This window comes from Schistocerca nitens, chromosome 4 (assembly GCF_023898315.1).
Source record: "Schistocerca nitens isolate TAMUIC-IGC-003100 chromosome 4, iqSchNite1.1, whole genome shotgun sequence".
NCBI lineage: Eukaryota > Metazoa > Arthropoda > Insecta > Orthoptera > Acrididae > Schistocerca > Schistocerca nitens.
The window spans coordinates 610,273,567-610,292,064 of NC_064617.1; the positions used below are offsets into that span (position 1 = coordinate 610,273,567).

The following is an 18,498-nucleotide window of genomic DNA, read 5'->3' on the forward strand; positions in this document are numbered from 1 at the left end:
CATTTGGTAGGAAAGAATTCTTGAGGTTAGCATTTGCGTTGGCTGAACATTTAAAAGTACCTCACCAATTCAATTAAGAAAAGAAAACTGCCGGCAAGCAGTTTTATTATGATTTTATGGCACAGCATGCTGAACTGTCCCTTAGATGTCCTGATTCCACAAGCCTTCAGAGAGCTCTGGGCTTCAACAGATATCAGGCTGAGCTCTTTTTTTACGAAATACCAAGAGCTCATTTCGAAATACAGTGTCCGTGCTAGCAGCATTCAAAACTACGACGAAGCTAGACTTTCAGTAGTTCATGCAAATGATATGAAGGTCATATCACAAAGGGGGAAAAACAAGTAAGCAAAATCACTGCAGGAGGGAGATGAAGGAACACGACCCTCCTCCTAAGCGTAAACGCTGCTGGAGATATTTGTTCCTCCTCTTTTTGTCTTCCCCAATAAACTGAGCAGAGACGAAGTGCTGAAAAAGGATGCTCCTACAGGAAGCATTTTCGCAGCTGTGGAATGTGGTTGGATATATACCAAATCAAGTCTGAAGTGGATAATGGTGTATGTCGAAAGGACAAATCCTACCAAAGATGAACCATACTGGATGGTCACGTAAACCACAAAGATCTCCACGTAATCTCGTACGCAAGACAGCATCACGTACAAGTGATCAGCTTGCCTCCTCACATAACGAACAATCTGCAGCCATTAGATCGTGCAATAATGCGACCATTTAAAGCAGCATACAATCAAGCCTGCAGTAAGTGGATGGGAAAATACTAGCCGTTGAAAATGTCCCAAAAATGGACTGGTGAACTCTGCCTACTCTTCTGTTTGCAGAATTGATCTAGCGCAGTGTGCATATACTTGTACAGGTCTTTGGCTCTTGAAGCCAAGTGTGTTCACTGATTTGGATTTTATTGCTGCTGAACATCAGAACTTCAGCTCTCTTAGCTCATGACCAGGACGTTCATTAGCTATCCTTTCCAAACAGAGACCTTCGTCAGGTACACGTATAAACCAGGATCTTCAGCAATTACTTCAACCAATTTCTGGCCTGAGAATTCCAGATAGAATATTCTGACACCACCCTCCTCTTCCAATCATGTGTCTATCGCTCCTATGATAACTATGAACACTCCTATTCATTCTAATTCAGAAACCTCTCATTTCATGAATGTCGTTGAGAAAATCTTTCCTGTAACAAAACTCTCAGAAGTCAAAGTTCAAAAAGAAAGCAACTCACACAGAGAAGTGAAGTTCTTACTTCTTCAAAAAATGGCTCTGAGCACTATGGGACTCAACTGCTGAGCTCATTAGTCCCCTAGAACTTAGAACTAGTTAAACCTAACTAACCTAAGGACATCACAAACATCCATGCCCGAGGCAGGATTCGAACCTGCGACCGTAGCGGTCTTGCGGTTCCAGACTGCAGCGCCTTTAACCGCACGGCCACTTCGGCCGGCCTTACTTCTTCGCCCTACGAGCAACAGTTGGAAGAAAAAAGAAATTAATCGAAGATAAAAGACCAAGAGCAGAAAGAGACTTGAAGTTAGGCAAGAAGTGACTTGAAGTTAGGTCAAGCGCTCAATAGTAAAACGTCACATTTGAACCGATAATGGTGTTTCACAAGAGTACACGGCACCTTCATGTCCTTCACCGTGATACTCAATATCTGAGGCTGTTGACGCCTCTTACATGCCCTATTAGGCTTTGTAACAACACTAAACATGATCAGTTCTAATGCATTTTGGTGGCTGTTCTACCTGTGGCAGAGAATAGCAACTGTAATCAATTTTATATACATGTTCGTGTGAATGAGTATGAAGTTACATAGACATCCGACCATGTCATCTGGGTGCTTCATCTTTCTGTCAGGCAGTGTATATACAGGGTGCTTTTGCTAAATGGGGACAAACTGCAAGAAACGTTTTATGAGATGATAAGAAGCAAAAAAGGTCGTATGGACATATGGTCGGAAATGTATGGTGTCTGTGCTACAAGGTATTTATTAATTCATTTTGCGTGTAAAGTACAAAGCAGTGCACGACATGCTGTGATGAGACCATCATTAGACAAGGTGTTCGATGTGGCTCCCACAGGCCTCTAACAATGTACAGACACAACAGAGCAATGACTGACACGCACATTCAGTTGTGTCATTGTGCAACTGAATGGCATCACAGGCAGCATGAATGTGTTGTTCCAGTGTCCGCACGTCTGTATAGGGCTCCACGTGCGGAATGTCTCTCAGGTACACTCACAGATAGAAATATAAAGGGTTCATGCGACTGGAGCACCTCTACACAGGCTTTCGTTAACACCAAATCACATGTGGCTATTTTTGGAGTGGTGGTGTGACCTGGAAAAGATGTTGCCGAGATACCGCCGCACAGAAATGTGGAAGTGAGTTGGAGCCACATTACCCCTTGTACCACAAAAGGCACATCTTCCAGCAGGATAGTCACGGTCACCTACAGAAACTGCAGATATGCCACGCATGTGAGGCATTGTGGTGGGCTGACTGATTCCACGAAGTGGTACCCAATTGTCCGTACCTACACACTGAAACTGATAGTTTTCCACCAACAACCCATGGCAATTTTCCGTTGCCCACAGGCGGATTTTAGGAAGTTGATTATACCACCTTCGTAAAGGTGGTCTTATCTGTGAATAGGCTGGATAAGTAAATCCCAGCATCCCAGAGGCCTGTGTGACGAACCAATGACAAAACCGTCACCTTGGAGGCAAGTCTATAGTTAATAAGGCCTGCACACGTTATGAGTGATATGGGTAGTGAAACCTGTCATTGAGAATATTCCACATGGCCTCCAGGCTTACCCAATGTTGGCGAGCCATCTACCTGGAGTTGATAGCGGCATCATGTTCTACACTGTTCTACTCCTGTTCTCCCAAGGTCTATGTACATACTGGGTGCACCCACCTTTCCCTTAAAAGAATCTGTCTCACACGAATGACGAAACACTGCTGCAAACAGTTTACGACGTCGTTGTTATAAGCGGGCATACTTTTCCCAGTACAGTCGTCCTGCCGCCCCTCCATTGCCATTTGCTTGTCTGTATGTATATAAAGACCATGTTGACGTGTTCTTGGTTGTTATAGCGGGTTATCACGCCTCGATACAGTATTTTACGACACAGGTCCAGACCAGTCGGCTAGAGCAGTGAAGCAGGTCAGACTTAGTTGCAGTTTCGGACCTATTATGGGTAGTCCACTCAGTCCAGTGGTGGCCAGTCTCTTCATGGAACATTTCGAAGCACAGGCTCTGCACCTGACACCATGTAAACCTAAATCGTGCATGTACACAGACTACACCTTCTTTGTATAGACCCATGGTGAGTCTTATGTCGGTGAGATCATTAGATATCTGAACACTCTCTATTTACTATGGAGGTAGAAAAGCCAACAGCTACCCGTTCTAAATGTACTGGTCACAACAAGTGTCGAAAACCGACGCACACTAATAGATTCCTGCACAAATTGTCAAGCCATCACCAGAGCCAGAAAAGAGGGATGACTAATATGCTCATAAGACGCAAGATGAATGTGTGAGCCATAGAACTTCAGACACAGGATGCGACACCTGAAACATGTTCTGAGGATCAATGGGTATTCCACCAGTTGCATAAGAATCTGACACTCCGCTAAGTGTCATTTGAAAGGAGAAGTGCTGGGTGCGACTTTTCTGGCATACATCCTCCGCTGACGGACAGAATCGGCCGCATATTGCGCAAACACGGCGTAAAGCCTATTTACATACCGACCAAGGAGATCAAAGAGTGCCGCAGATCGGTAATGGAGAAAAGGGCTCACTTACAATGCTGGGAATATACTGCACACTATGTGTAAGTGGAAAAGGCTATGTTGAAATGGCTGGACGATCCTTTACACAAGGATCACCGAACATAAACTGTATTGCATGTTGGGACAGGTGGAGAAATCGGCCATGGCGGGACATGCGCTGTGTGAGGCACGGAATTTGGTAGTGTGGAGGAGAGCTACTACGCCCTCTTGTTAAGAGAAGCCGTAGAGATCCACAAATATGACAATAGCTCCAACAAGAAAGAGGTAAGCGTCAGGGTGAATGGATTCTGGATTCGCGTGCTGCAATGAACGACCGTTCATGTAGACTGGCCGTTGACGTTTGTCAACATACTAAGTATCATGCGGAATTTAATAGTTAATTGTTTGCCACTCATCGCACATAACATATATTTTTAGCGATGTTATTGATTCTGTAGCAAAGGACACCACCGTCCAATAGTTATTTTGGCGTTGGATTATTAATGAATTGAGCCTATTTCACTTCTGAAGATGACGTTTAAACTGTCGAAACCGGTAAAGTGAACCCAATAAAGGTTTATTGTGTTGCTGACGACTGATGTTTTATCTTCATTGAAATAGTCTGCAGCTGCTGAACTACAGCAATGAACAGAATCATTGGCAACTTGTAAATGTTTAGAAATGTGAAATCATGCTCTTCACAAAACTCGGGAAAGTATTATCCTATGACTATAACGCCACTGAGTCACCAATGCAATCAGGTGTCTCCTGGCTGTAACACTTTATAGGGATATGAAGTGGAATGATCACATAGGGCCGGCCGGTGTCGCCGAGCGGTTCTAAGCGCTTCAGTCTGGAACCGCGCGACCGCTACGGTCGCAGGTTCGAATCCTGCCTCGGGCATGGATGTGTGTGATGTCCTTAGGTTAGTTAGGTTTAAGTAGTTCTAAGTTCTAGGGGACTGATGACCTCAGAAGTTAAGTCCCATAGTGCTCAGAGCCATTTTTGATCACATAGGTTGGATACTGGGAAAATACAATCTGCTTACAAATCACCTGTGCATCGTTTCTTAGAGTGATGCTAAAATGTGTGGGACCCATCCCAAACAGGACTAACAAGATATACTGACGTATACTAAGAAGGGCAGCACGAGTGGTCACAAATCTGTTTGCCACATAGGTAGTGTTACAGAATTTTTGAAAAACCCGAATTGGCAGATGCTTAAACGTAGATGCCTACTTACAAGGTTTCAAGAACTAGTATTAAGTGAAGAATCGAAAAACTTTCTTTACCCGCCTCCTTATCGTTACTATGGGGATCGTGAAGACAATATTACACTAATTACGGCCCGCACAGAAACGTTCACACGGTCATTCTACACGCGCTCCACACTCGATTAGAACTGGAAGAAACCCTAACGCCATGCCAAGTATGCTCTGCCTGCACTTCATAGTGGTTTATATAGTACGTGTCAGTGCAGGTGCAGAATGAAAGATGTTCCATTTGGTAATATTTTATCATCTACTATTTTGTTATTTCGTTGGTAAATTGATGGACGGCATGTTCAGTGAAATTGGCTTTCCAAATTCCAAGTTGCTATGGACTGAGAATATTATTTACGCAGGTCTGCTTATGCACTCATTAGTATATCACTTGATCTGATTTTTGAGACGGTACTGAAAAAGATAAACTGGTAAAAGGTACGCCACTGTATATTTACATCAATACTTTGTCTGAAAAATTACTCTTGAGCGTGAAATGCTACATACATTATAACAGATACGTCCGGAGCGCAAACATTCAACACTTTATTTCAACACAGAATGATTTCATTTAAGAATTTGACAGAGACAATTATTTTTTTCTCTCTACGTCCATCTTGTCAGAAATGATTGTGGGATTCGGCTGTTCGATACAGGATGTCAAATAAAAGACCTTTCGCCGTCTAGTTTCCAAACATATTTTATTTGGCTACCAGTTTCATCGATTTACTACGCCATCTTCTGGTCCCTGACTGACATGTAGGAAGATTCCACCCCGGCGGTTTATTACGCCTTCTTCAGGTCCCTGACTGTCGTGTAGGATGATTATACCTCTGTTCTGGTCAAAATAGGGGCCAGTAATACTGGTGATAGTAGATTTCTGCATGTTATAGCGATCTTCTCTGAGAAAACTGGTATAACTGCAAATTAATGATGGTAACGATAGGGCCTTTATTTAGTGTTCTTCCAATACAGACCAAGACAGGTTACCTAACAAAGACACCACAGACAATAGGACCATTGAAGGTAAAACGACGTGTAAAAAAAGTTCATATTTTTCAGAATTGAGTCATTTACAGTACAAGAATGTAGACTAGTAATACAGGTAAATCGTTTGATTTATAGTTGCAAGAACACTACATGTTCGATTTCCGCTGCATGCTTAAATGCAGTCATCAGCTTTACGTCTGGTTTCCTCCTGAAAAAAGAATGCCACGCGTCCTCCAGTGTGTTACTGTTTGGTGACACTAAGTGCTACTGAGGTACTGCTCTGGGATGACGGTGGTAAGATAAAATCATTGAGTTGACTGCTATTATAAAGACAGCAGTAACCTACAAATTACAAAGCTAAATATAATATAGCCATATTGTAAAATGAAGTTTCCAAATAAATAAGTTTGCGCAGCTGTAAATAAAAATTATTAAAAAATAATTAAGAGCGCAAACTGCAGTAAACCACATATCTTGGCAAAAATCTATTGGACGCTGAGGAATGTTACTCTACTGTCAGGAAAACTGAGTAACATTCTAACATACCATTAGACAAAGATGTACTGCTCGTACGTCAGAGGTTATCAGATTAGATAAATGATTTAAAAACATGATAACGGAAGGAAGGCTGCTGTTGAACAAGATCCCTAACCCAAGCTCTTATACTCTCGGATAGCATTAAAACGGAATATCAATATTCACCACCTATCCTTCTTAGCATTAGGACTCTTTTCTTCCCTCCACATTATCATTCCTGAACCTTACTCGGGATACACACCTAAATTATCCTAACCCCCCTAAACCCAATTCTTCTTAACTATTCAATAAACTATTAACCTCACCTTTCTTTCTTCCAAGCTTACCAAACATGTGATGTAGATTTTCCATGTAAAATAGCAATGACCAATCATCCTTTCTTGAATTACATAATTTTATAGCATTACTACGCAGTAGAACATCAAGGCATATCCTCACACAACATATAAATTATAAAAGCACAAATGTCTTTATTTGAATTCAAAAGTTTCAATATTGTTCAAATGTGTGTGAATTCCTAAGGGACCAAACTGTTGAAGTCATCAGTCCCTAGACTTACACACTATTTAAGCTTACTTAAACTAACTTATGCTAAGAACAACAGACACACCCATGTCCGAGGAAGGACTCGAACTTCCGGCGGGACGGCCCGCGCAATCCATGACATGGTGTCTCTATCCGCAGGGCCACTCTGTGCGCCGTTTCAATATTATTGTAACGTTTCCAGTATCTGTTTCTAATAGTTTTAATACCATTGGATGAAGAACGATTGTAAATGAATTTCCAATAGCATATTGTCCTCTTGTCCACCCACCCCATTCCCCAAATTTGAAAAGAATGAAGGAGTTGAAACATTATTATTATGAAAGGCGTGACTTTATATTGAATCTATGCTAATTTCGTACAGAAAGCATACGTACCTCGTTGTTTGCAGGTCTACAGGGAGAGTCACCAGACACTGTATGGGAAGTGTTGTGGTCCATTGCACAAATGACGGCTACGGGACCAGCAGTCTCACTGGTACTTTCTGGGTGGTCCATAGCCGAAGAATTGACAGTGGTTTTGGCATCAGGAAAGGCAGATGTACCAGAGGAGGTAATGGAGGTTTTACTGGGGGTGGAAGGTGGAAAAGAAACGATAGGGGAGGCTACACAGGCATTGGAAGTGTTGTCCACGCTGGAGGCAGAATTGATGATGGAAATGATGTTGGATGTTCCCGCATTGGTAAGTGTACAGGAGGTGGCAGGAGTGGAGGCAGATGAAGGAAAAGTAATGATGGGCGAAGCAGTGGAGCCTGTGGGGCTCTGCGTCGCAGCCCTGCTATATGCAGAGGTCCCATATTCATTGGTGGGGGAACCAGTGGACATAGTAGAAGAGTAACGTTTGGGTACACTGGAGCCAAAAGACCGAATGGCAATGGAGGGGGAAGTGACTCTAGCGATGGTGGTACAAGTATGTACTGAACCAGAAGCAGGAATTGCACTGGAAACTGAAGAGCCGAATGTTTTGGTGGGGGAAGGAGAACGAGTTGATACAGAACTTGAGGTAGAAGAGGCGAAGGTAATTGTGGGGGATCCTGCATTACTGCTTGGAGTGTAAGCTCCCACTCTGTCGAAGCCGGACCCCACAGTCGCATTTGAGGAAGCAGATTTAATAGTTGGCGACCTGGTCCTGCTACTGGGAGTGTAAGGGCCGTTTGCACTGGAGCCAGATACAGTGGTTGCATTGGAAGCAGATGAGGCAAATATAATGGTTGGAGAAGCGTCCCTACTAGTGGATGCATTAGAGCCTTTTGCACTGGAGGCAGAAGTGGTGGTTGCATTGGAGGCAGATCGGTCAAATTTAATGGTTGGGGAAGCGGCCCTACTAGTGGGGGAATAACGGTCTTTTGCAGTGGCAGCAGAAATGGAGGTTATGTTGGAGGAAGATGGGCCGAATTTACTGGTTGGTGAACTGCCTCTGCCACTGCTGGCATAAGATCGTTTCGCACTGAAGCCAGAAGAAGTCGTTGCCTTGGAGGCAGATCGGCCGAATTTAATGGTTGGAGAAGCGGCTCTACTACTGGGGACATATGAGCGTTTTGCTGTGGATGCAGACGTGGTCGTTGCATTGGAGGCAGATGAGCCAAATTTAATGGTTGGGGAGGCGGTTCTGTTACTGGGGGAGTAAGCATCTTTCACACTGTCAGCTGTTGAAACAGTACTGTAGTCTGAAGGGAGGGAAGTGACGTTGGGTGATATGGCATAGATACTGGTATTGCAGGAACCAGTTTTACTGGTGGTTGTAGCATCAGTCGCAATGGAGGTGGCAGAACCTCTGGTAATGTCTGGTGAAGCAGCTGAGGTGCTGGGGGACTGAGCAGTGGCTACAGTGGTGATAGAAGAGGCAATGGTCAGTGTGGGGGATTTAGCGACGGTACTGGGGTTGGAAGCAGTCGTGGCGCACGGAGCGTAATCGGCGGTCGCACTGGCAACAGAAGCGCTGTTGGAACTGCACCCGGAAGCAGAAGCAGCGGAGCTGCTCCGAGCTGCCATCATAGCGCTCACCACGCCGCTCAGGAGGCTGGCCTTTGAGGGACTCAGAGCCGTCATCTTCGGAACCTGTACGAGAAACAAGAGCTATCTCAACAAATAAGGGTGATCTATTAACTAGAAAAAGTTATGTACAAGGCATTTTAGGAAGAATACAACCAAACTGAAAATTACGATCGGTCGCGAAATGGAAACCACAGTGAAAATCCGACGAAGTTTTGCACAGGCGTGTTGGGCAGTGTCTCTAGTGTGCCCGTCGATCGCGTTACGTCGTTCGTTTTAGTTCTGAGCACACGGGGAGCACAAAAAAATACCTAGAACAATAGTGTCTCCCGCCAAGTACGAGGGCCTGGTGAGAAATTTCGCCTGAAGCTATGCAGCCAACATTACATAACTGTCGTGCGGTTTCTTCTTCAAGACAATTCTCAGCCGCATTCTGCAGGGGCAATGAAGATGATTACCCACAATGTAGCCCGTAATTGTCTCCCTCTGAGTTTCATGTCTGCTCACATGAACCGATGGCTATGAAGACAACATTTTGGCACAGACAACGAGCTGTAGGCCAGCATAGAGAATTGGCGGAAAGCACTGGTGGCTGCCTTCTATAACGAGGGTATTGGAAAGTTGGTACAACGCTACGACAAACGTCTAAGTCGGATCGGCGACTATGGAGATAAGTAGCTGGAAGTAGTAGCTAACTGTTGCAAATAAAACAGTTTTGAGTTTCAATGTGGTTTCCATTTCGCGACCTATCGTTCCTTACTTTCCGAATAACCCTCGTAATATGAGTTCTGCAAAACTGATGAATTGGTGGCTAAATGAAATGCCACTAGTAAAAATACAATGACTTTTTTATGCGTTTCAGGAGATACCTCTCATCAGAAAGTCTGTAAATCAAAATACAAATGACAGAAAATATACATGACAAAAGTACAAGCATTACGAAGTTTCGTCATACTGAGAGCTGCCATGAACACCATGATCATCTAGGTATTACAATGTACAAAGGCACGTTGTAACTGATACAACTGTCATTACAGACTAATTCCAAAACTACAACATGCTTTTATGGTAAACGATTTGTGACACCAGAGGGCTGTGAAGTATAAATGGGGGGTGCCACTAGCGGCAAAAACAGAATAATAAATTTTAATTTATTTACATAAAAATTACTGAATATAAAACACAACAATCAGAAAGCTTTACAAAGCGAGAAAGTTAAACAACACGTCGAAAACAATTTTTACTTTGAAATAAAATGCCATCAATAGAATCGAGATGTAAAATAATATGCATCAGGTATAAAAACAAATTATACAAAATCAAAATCGTACAGAAAAGACGTACTGACAAAAAGTGTGTACGATCCTTCATACTGATATACAAAATATATGAAATTCGAATGTTAACCAGAAAAAATGCGCTCGTGGTTTACAACATGAATACAAGCACTCACAGCATCAGGTAATAGAACTAATACCATTGGAAGATACTAAAATAAATGAAGAGAAATGCGAAATACAAAAATAATATAACAAAGCCGCAGGAATACAAAGCAGATGGGGGGGATGTAATAATAAATATAAAAATAATTATTCCCTTGGGTGTCATTTAGCACGTGAGGGACAACTCATGTTTCCCGTAGACAGTCTTACGACACTTCATGTCGAACCAAAAGGGCGTGAGTTTGATATTTGAGGAGTTAGAAATTTTTTTACACCAATCGCGCGATCCATCTTCAGTACTGAATGACACCAGTGGCTCCTTAAATACAGTATTTGAGGAAACACTATACTTGTAATTGTGTGTGTTTCCCACCAGCTCCATTCTACTCCACATATGTATTCAGTCATGCAGTTGGTCGTTACACCTTTCATTTTCGTCGTATCTTATTACTTATGAAAAATACCAATATTTTTTGTGTGTACTTGCGACACTTTCCTTCATTCTACCTTAGTTTTGCACTATTCTTTTTGCTTTATGTTATTTTAGGCAAATATATTGTTACTGCGCACACTTTTTTGATATATATTTTTCTTGAGTGTTTGAGTCTCTGACGGCTTTGGCAGTCAAAGTTATTTTGCATTTCATTTACTCATTAATAAGTTGTTATTACTTTTTCTATGAAAATGAGCAGATGGCATTGTTGGCCAGGAGGTCCCATGCGGGGAAGTTCGGCCGCTAAGTGCAAGTCTTATTTCATTCGACACCACATTGGGCGACTTGCACGTTGGTGATGAGGATGAAATGATGATGAGGACAACACAACACCCGGTCCTCGAGCAGAGAACATCTCCAACCCGGCCGGGAATAGAATCCAGCCCCGCCCGCATGGAAGGCGAGCATTTTACTATGCAGCCAAGCAGGTGGACCACTTTTACTGTATTATGTGCAGCATTTCATTATTACTTATTTTAATGTTCTTATTTTAATGTCCTTACTTGTTCGATCTCCATCCCCTTTCCTGTGAGTGTGGGAGTTATTGCTCTAATTCTATGTATGTCTCATTTTTATGTTTCGTTATGCGGAAGTAGGCTTTCTGTACATACAGGGTTTGAGTCCCTGACAAAGTTTAAAAAAACTTTTTTTGTTTATTTATTATAACAATTTGATCTGTTAACTTCTATGCATTTCCAAAGCATTATTATGCGCTTCACACTACCTTGTATTCCTGGAGATTCGTTACATTATTTTATGGAATTCATCTTCCTCTTGATTTATTTTAGTATCTTTCAATGGTACTAGTTCCATTACTTGCTCTTGTGTGTCTTGTATTCCACAACTGCTATGTTCTTGTTTTTCTTTTTCTTTTTTGACATTGGAATTTCATATATTTTGTATATCAGTATGTGGAATGGTTCACACTTTTTGTTAATATTTCATTTGTACATTATTTTGATTTTATATAATTGTTTTGTATACCTGATGGATATTATTATATATCTCTATTCTATTGATGGCATTCTATACCAATGTAAAAATTGTTTTACGGCATGTTGTTTAACTTTCTTGCTTTTTATAATTCTTGGAAAGTTGTGCTTTATATTCATTAATTTTATGTAAATAAATTAAAATTTATTATGTTTTCGCCGCTACGCGGCATCACCTATGTATACTTCACAGCCCTCTGGTAGCATAAAATGCTTACCTATAAAGCATGATGTAGTTTCGAAATTAGTCTGTCATGACAGTTGTATCAATTACAACGTGCCGTTTTACATCTTAACGCCTAGGCCCTAGGTGATCATGGTGTGTATGTCAGTTTTCAATATGACGAAACTTTGTAATGCTTGTACTTCTGTCATGTTGCTCTATATACCTTTGTATATTTTTTGACATTTGTGTTTTGGTTTCCAGACTATCTGATGATGGGTATCTTTCGAAGTGCGTCAAATAAAGACATTGGTTTTTAACTAGTGGCATTTCATTTAGTGACCAATTCAGCATGAAACGAGGCAAAGTGCTGTGCGCGAATGACCACATTTCATTTAAACAATAGTTTTAAGAAATTCATGTGATATCCAAAAATATGAGGTGGCTTCAGAAAGAAAACCTTTTTAATTAAGCGAGCGCCGACTAGAATGCAGCAGGATGGCAGACAGACGGACGACCAGAGCGGAGGTAGCGTGCCGAAGAGTTACGAGAAGAGCCGAGTCGGGCGCGGTAGGCCAGAGCCGTGACTTGGAAAAATGTGAAGGCGGAAGGACACAGAAAAGCCAGGGGTAGCTTAGAAATACGACACAGCATTCAGTCGGACGCTCCTTGGGGATGGAGAAGGTGGACTGGTCCAACCAGAGGCTGTCAAAGGGTAAAAAGTAGTTCGTTTGAAAAAACTTTAAATTAGAGCAGAGGGCCAGAGTAAAATTTGCAGAAGTGTAAATCAAAAGCATATTTGCAGAGAAAGCAAAGGCAAAGTGTAAGTTAAAATGTGTCTGTTTTTAGGGCTGCGATGGTGGCTGACGTCCCAAGCAGTTTAATGGGAGAGAAGGAGCGCACAGCTCGCCTTTGTTGAGGACTAGCAGTTAGACCGGGGAGCAGTACAGATGGCCGGCAGTTGCACTCCCACAAGATTACCAGCTAAGATTTGCCTTTTGGCTGAATGTGCTTAAGAACGGGACAAACTAACGTTCGCGTAGGTGGTGAAGTTATTTTGACTGTGAATGGATGTTTATCTTAATATGTGACAGTTACTGAGGTATAGACGCAAATAGTAAATTGAGAAAAGCTTAGTGCAGGCAGCAACTCGACAGTCATTGAACATGGTAAGTCAGCTGCTGTGCTCGCTCCTGCTGTTGAAATTGTTTTTGTTTTCTGCCAATGATCTTTATGACCAATTGGTTATGACCATGCCTATTTTTATGTGGGCTATCAAGTGTAAGTAAAGACTGAGTTCCGTGGCATCCGGTAATACAAGATCCTGGCCTTGTGCACTTAAAGACCCACGTGGCAGCTGAGTGAATTATATTAATATGACCACAATTGGGATTAGCCTGATTGAGACAACAACCAAATACAATCGGTATCCAATAGTGGTCTGAAACCCACTTAGTGGAGCGTATCCGTCTGACAGCTATCTGGCTGGATTCTGGGGTGCAAATTACGATTTTGGAACTTATTTGTAATAAATGGTATCAAAGGATTTTGAGGCCATCGTGTCTCTAGAATATAATTGCTTTTATCAGAGCTGTGTTGCAGTACTTGGTAGCACCGGAATTCCTCTCCAAAACCTTAGTTCTACGTATTTACTAAGTCCAGAACCCACAGAGCACCGAATAACGTATGAGCGGCTGAACTGCAGGTAAGGGCAGGTAAGATTACAGGTCGAGAAAGTGCGGAGGCTGACTACGCTGCCACCGCGCAGGTAAGTCACAAAGATGACCTGCCACGGACGCCTGTAAATCTACCGTTTACCATACCAGACAGTCCAAGGGGTCCAGTACGTTGTAAGTTAGGGTTTGTCATTCTGCAGAGGGGATGTTACAAAGTGGTACATCAGCCTAGGGAATGTTACAAGCACTTTTGCAGCACTCATATTAATTTTATACACAAGTCAGTTCATAAATATCACTGAGGTTCCAGGAGACTGCGCGAAAACTACAAGACATACAGAAAAATGACACATGTCAGTGGATAGAGTATCTCTCCAAGTTGAGATTCATAATACAACTCCAGGTGTAGCTGCTGAGCGCGTCACGAGATGGAGGCGTGTCCGGACATGTAACTCCGTACTATCGCAACCAATTAGTTCGCGCTTGCAGATAAGCAACCCAATTAACAAGTTTCCAAAGCGGCTGTAGCAGCTGCAGCAGCAGCAACTTCAGTAAACTGCGTACACATATTGATGTTTGCCGCATAATAAAGGGTGCCCATACTGAGCACCTGTTTTATGAGTTAAAAACTTGAAGCGATACTCTATCCATATAAAATATGAGTCCAGAAAAATCGAATAACAGTGGTTAAATTAGGTTAAATGCCTGGTGCACAGCGTAAAACAGAACACATTCTCAGTTCCTAGACCTGCCAGGGTCTCTCAGAACACGAGAGTGGTCCGAGCTTAAGGACATGCAAAACGTGGATCTGTATGAAGTTAGATATGCGGTCTTCCAAACACAGTGCTGCATACATACCCATAAAGCCCGTGCCACGCACGCGCCAAAGTTGAAATGTCAGTGGGGTAGGCCATGTAGCATTAACGTGAGTGAGTGCACTGCTCGCAGGGATGAACTGTTTTAATCTAATTCAACCTCTTTTATCCGACTTTTATGGACTCACATTTTACATGCATGTGAACAAGGGACACAGGTCCAGAAACCGGGTTGTGCTGTTCTTTTAGGAAATAAGAATTTTATAAAAAAAAGAGGAAAGTTTTCATATGGACCTATGCCCTGTTTGAAATGGTTTTCGCTGTAGAACAAATTTAACGTACATTTCTTGGGCTAGTTTCGTGCATCTACGTGTTTTACCCTAATCGCTGGACTGGTCGTGGTAATGCAATCTGGTCACAAAGATCGCCCGACTTTACGCCATCAGATTTTTTTTTCGTGGCATTGGATGAAGTCTGAGGTGTATAAATGAAAGGTAAATATGAGAGGTGAGCTGCTTGGTCGCATCATGGTCGTTGCTGCCCTCATTAGGGAGCGTGCAGAGGCACTCACACAAAGAACATAATATTTCTGCCAAGAGTGCACAAATACATTGAAGCTGACCTGGGATATTTCAAAATTTATTGTGAAGTGTGCGGTAGTTGAAATTCTACGTATACCATAATGCTTTGAGATTAAAAATATTTATTTTTAACATTGTCAAACAGATACTTTGTGAAACGCACGTTGCACTATTTCCTAACTCTTGTACATGTGTAAACCTGACAACTGATACTTCGTTAAACGCATGTTGCAATATTTCCTAACTCTTGTACGTGTGGAAACCTGACAACGTATTGATAATACAGATCATTAATAATAATGTACATTAAGTGCGTTCTGTCTCGTTAACCATTCGGGAATTATTTGCTTCAAATGATCGTTCCTGTCATATCCCTGAATATTAACCATTCCTCCTGGCACACGCTGTACATTATACAGTATTTAACCTTAGAGAACATTATAAGCAAAACATTTCATTACATAAAAATACAGTAATTAGACAAACTTCACTTAAAAACAAACATTAGTACTACAGTAGTTCCAAATAAAATACTATACTGCACTAGGGTGTATAAAATACACTACAGAGTAAACGACTATTTGCAAAACTGTCTGCAGTCTACTGAAGGTTAATTTTTCCACTGCTTTAAAGAATTCAGTTGCCTTTTACAGCGGACCATTTCGTGCATTTTCCTTTGTGAATATTGTTTTACGTGCATCACGTGCAGCAACTGAGTATGGTTTGCTTCACATTGTCTCTGTACCCTCACAATCATTTTGTTCCATTAGCCAATACTTCACGTTTACTGGGAACATGTTCTGTGTTTTCCTCTTCTTCTACCAAGCGAGGTGGCGCAGTGGTTAGCACACTGGTGTCGCAGTCGGCAGGACGGCCATCCTGATTTAGGTTTTCCGTGAAGTCCCTAAATCGCTTCAGGCAAATGCCGGGATGGTTCCTTTGAAAGGGCACGGCCGACTTCCTTACGCACTCTTCCCTAATCCGATGGGACTGATGACCTCGCTGGTTGGTCCCCTTCCCCGAACCAACCAACCAACTTCTTCTTCTTCTTCTTCTTCTTCTTATCATTTTCGACCGATTTGCCAATCTCAGTAACATCTTTGTCGTCTATGATCTCTGAAATCTTCAAGATCAATATTGCACCGCAGAATATCACGTGCAGACTGGATATCACTGCTACTGAAACCTATGTCTTTACGCTATTCATCTGTCGCATTGTTCCAGCATTCGTAATACTGGTGAAATTGATGCTTTGCCATCCAACGTCTACTGAATACGCAAGCAAGTCTTCGGATTTACATATTTCAAGACTATTTCCGTTTCTTCATCTAAATTTACTATTGAACCGAACAGCTCACAGCGATAATGACCCTTGGATGGTCGTATGATGCCCTGATACAGTAGCTGAATTAATGCCATTGTTTCTTTAGACAATAACAAAGATTTTACTTTTCCAAATTTTGACTACAACACATGAGCAGATGGATGATCGCAGGGGCTTCCTCATCGACGCATCAAATTCTTCTTGAAAGCACTTTGTAAAGATGTCAGACGTTACCCAAGCATTCCTTCAATGAGTATAAGTGAATTGTAACGATGATACATTTGCATACTTGAAAAACTCTGCTTTTTTACTGTCGCCTATACAAAAAGGTTTCATCTTATGGCTATCCATTATATTTTCGGCAGAGGGAAGGGTAATTCTTTCGTTACTAATTCTGAAATCCATCTTATTTTCAGAATGTCTTACAGCGAGAGTTCTGGTTGGAACAGTCGACAATAATGCGCCGCTTTCATCACAATTAGACTATATACTTAATGATCATTTTATTTTCATCTACTGTGACTTTAGAACTCCAGGAAACTATCGTTCACAATCCGAAGATCTTGTTTCTCCTTCAATGTTCATTTGGATAATTCCATGGTGACGTATCCTCATTGAAAACGATCTATGGGAGGTCGCAAAGACATTGCTGTCATTTAAATCAAAGTGAAATTTGATCTTTAATAATTAACCCGGAAAGAGGTACACTTTCGCTTCACTTGTTAAAACCCACTTATAAAAACATTCCTCAAATTCTACGTCTTTTCTTAATTTCATCTTTTCTATGTCCATTTCTACAGTACTCTCAACTGTGCTTACAGAACTTTTTATCATACGACAAAAATCTCAAAATTACTTATAACTCAACACTGTTCAGGCAAACAGTATACTGAATGAAAACTTTTCTGTTGATATAAATAGCATACTTTATGCTATTTTAAAACTTTCGTTCGAACTGGGACCCCAATCAGGAGCGTTCCCTTAAACCGGAAATGCTTTCAGAAATTGAGTTCCTTACGCACTCATAATGGTCCGCCCCACATCTTTAGCCTGTACGTAGCTCTACTGTTTCAATCTACCAATATTTCTGCTTAGCGTTCCAAGTGTCCCAAAGACTTTCTCGTACTCTTTACTAATCTTATACTTGTGGAAGGGAGATTATTTCAGTAAATGGCTTACCTACATTAGTTTACAATTTCGGTTGGCGGGGAGGACTGCCTGCAGTTGGTAAAAGCTTTCGTCGCCGGAGCCCGCATCTCGTGGTCGTGCGGTAGCGTTCTCGCTTCCCACGCCCGGGTTCCCGGGTTCGATTCCCGGCGGGGTCAGGGATTTTCTTTGCCTCGTGATGGCTGGGTGTTGTGTGCTGTCCTTGGATTAGTTAGGTTTGAGTAGTTCTAAGTTCTAGGGGACTGATGACCATAGATGTTCAGTCCCATAGTGCTCAGAGCCATTTGAACCATTTTTTTCATCGCGAGAGTCAATGGACAGAGTTCGAGTACCAATCAGGCAAGTAGCTTTTATTAGCCAGAAAATTTCGTTATATAATTTACCAAATAATTATTATATCTGTATTAATAAGCTAACTGACACAAAATTTGTAGTGTCAAGGAGAAATAATAAGAAACATATCAAATCTGTAATAACGAGAAGTAACAGCTATAAGGACGAATGATTGAATTTTTAGAAAAGTGAAGAGGCATTAGCTATATTCTTAGATATTACCAATTAAGTAAATTTGGTCAGCGCCATCAGCAGCAGTAGCTGGCCTCGTCGGGTTTCTAGAGTGTCACGAAGAAGGTTTAGAATACTCAGGTGAACTGCGTGTTGCTCGAATATGATACTAATTGTATAACAAAGGGAAGTCACGACGTCAGCCTCTTCATCTACATCTA

General features: G+C 41.8%; 1 protein-coding gene across 1 annotated transcript in view; it reads left to right on the plus strand.

The window, feature by feature from the left end:
- Window positions 1-12,514, plus strand: part of LOC126252468 (uncharacterized) — a 106,116-nt gene extending 93,602 nt beyond the window's left edge. The window contains exons 4-5 of the mRNA XM_049953363.1: window positions 11,255-11,483; window positions 12,475-12,514. Coding sequence (XP_049809320.1) covers window positions 11,255-11,483; window positions 12,475-12,514 — 269 coding nt within the window. The remainder of the gene's footprint in view (window positions 1-11,254; window positions 11,484-12,474) is intronic.
- The last annotated feature ends 5,984 nt before the right edge of the window (window positions 12,515-18,498 follow it).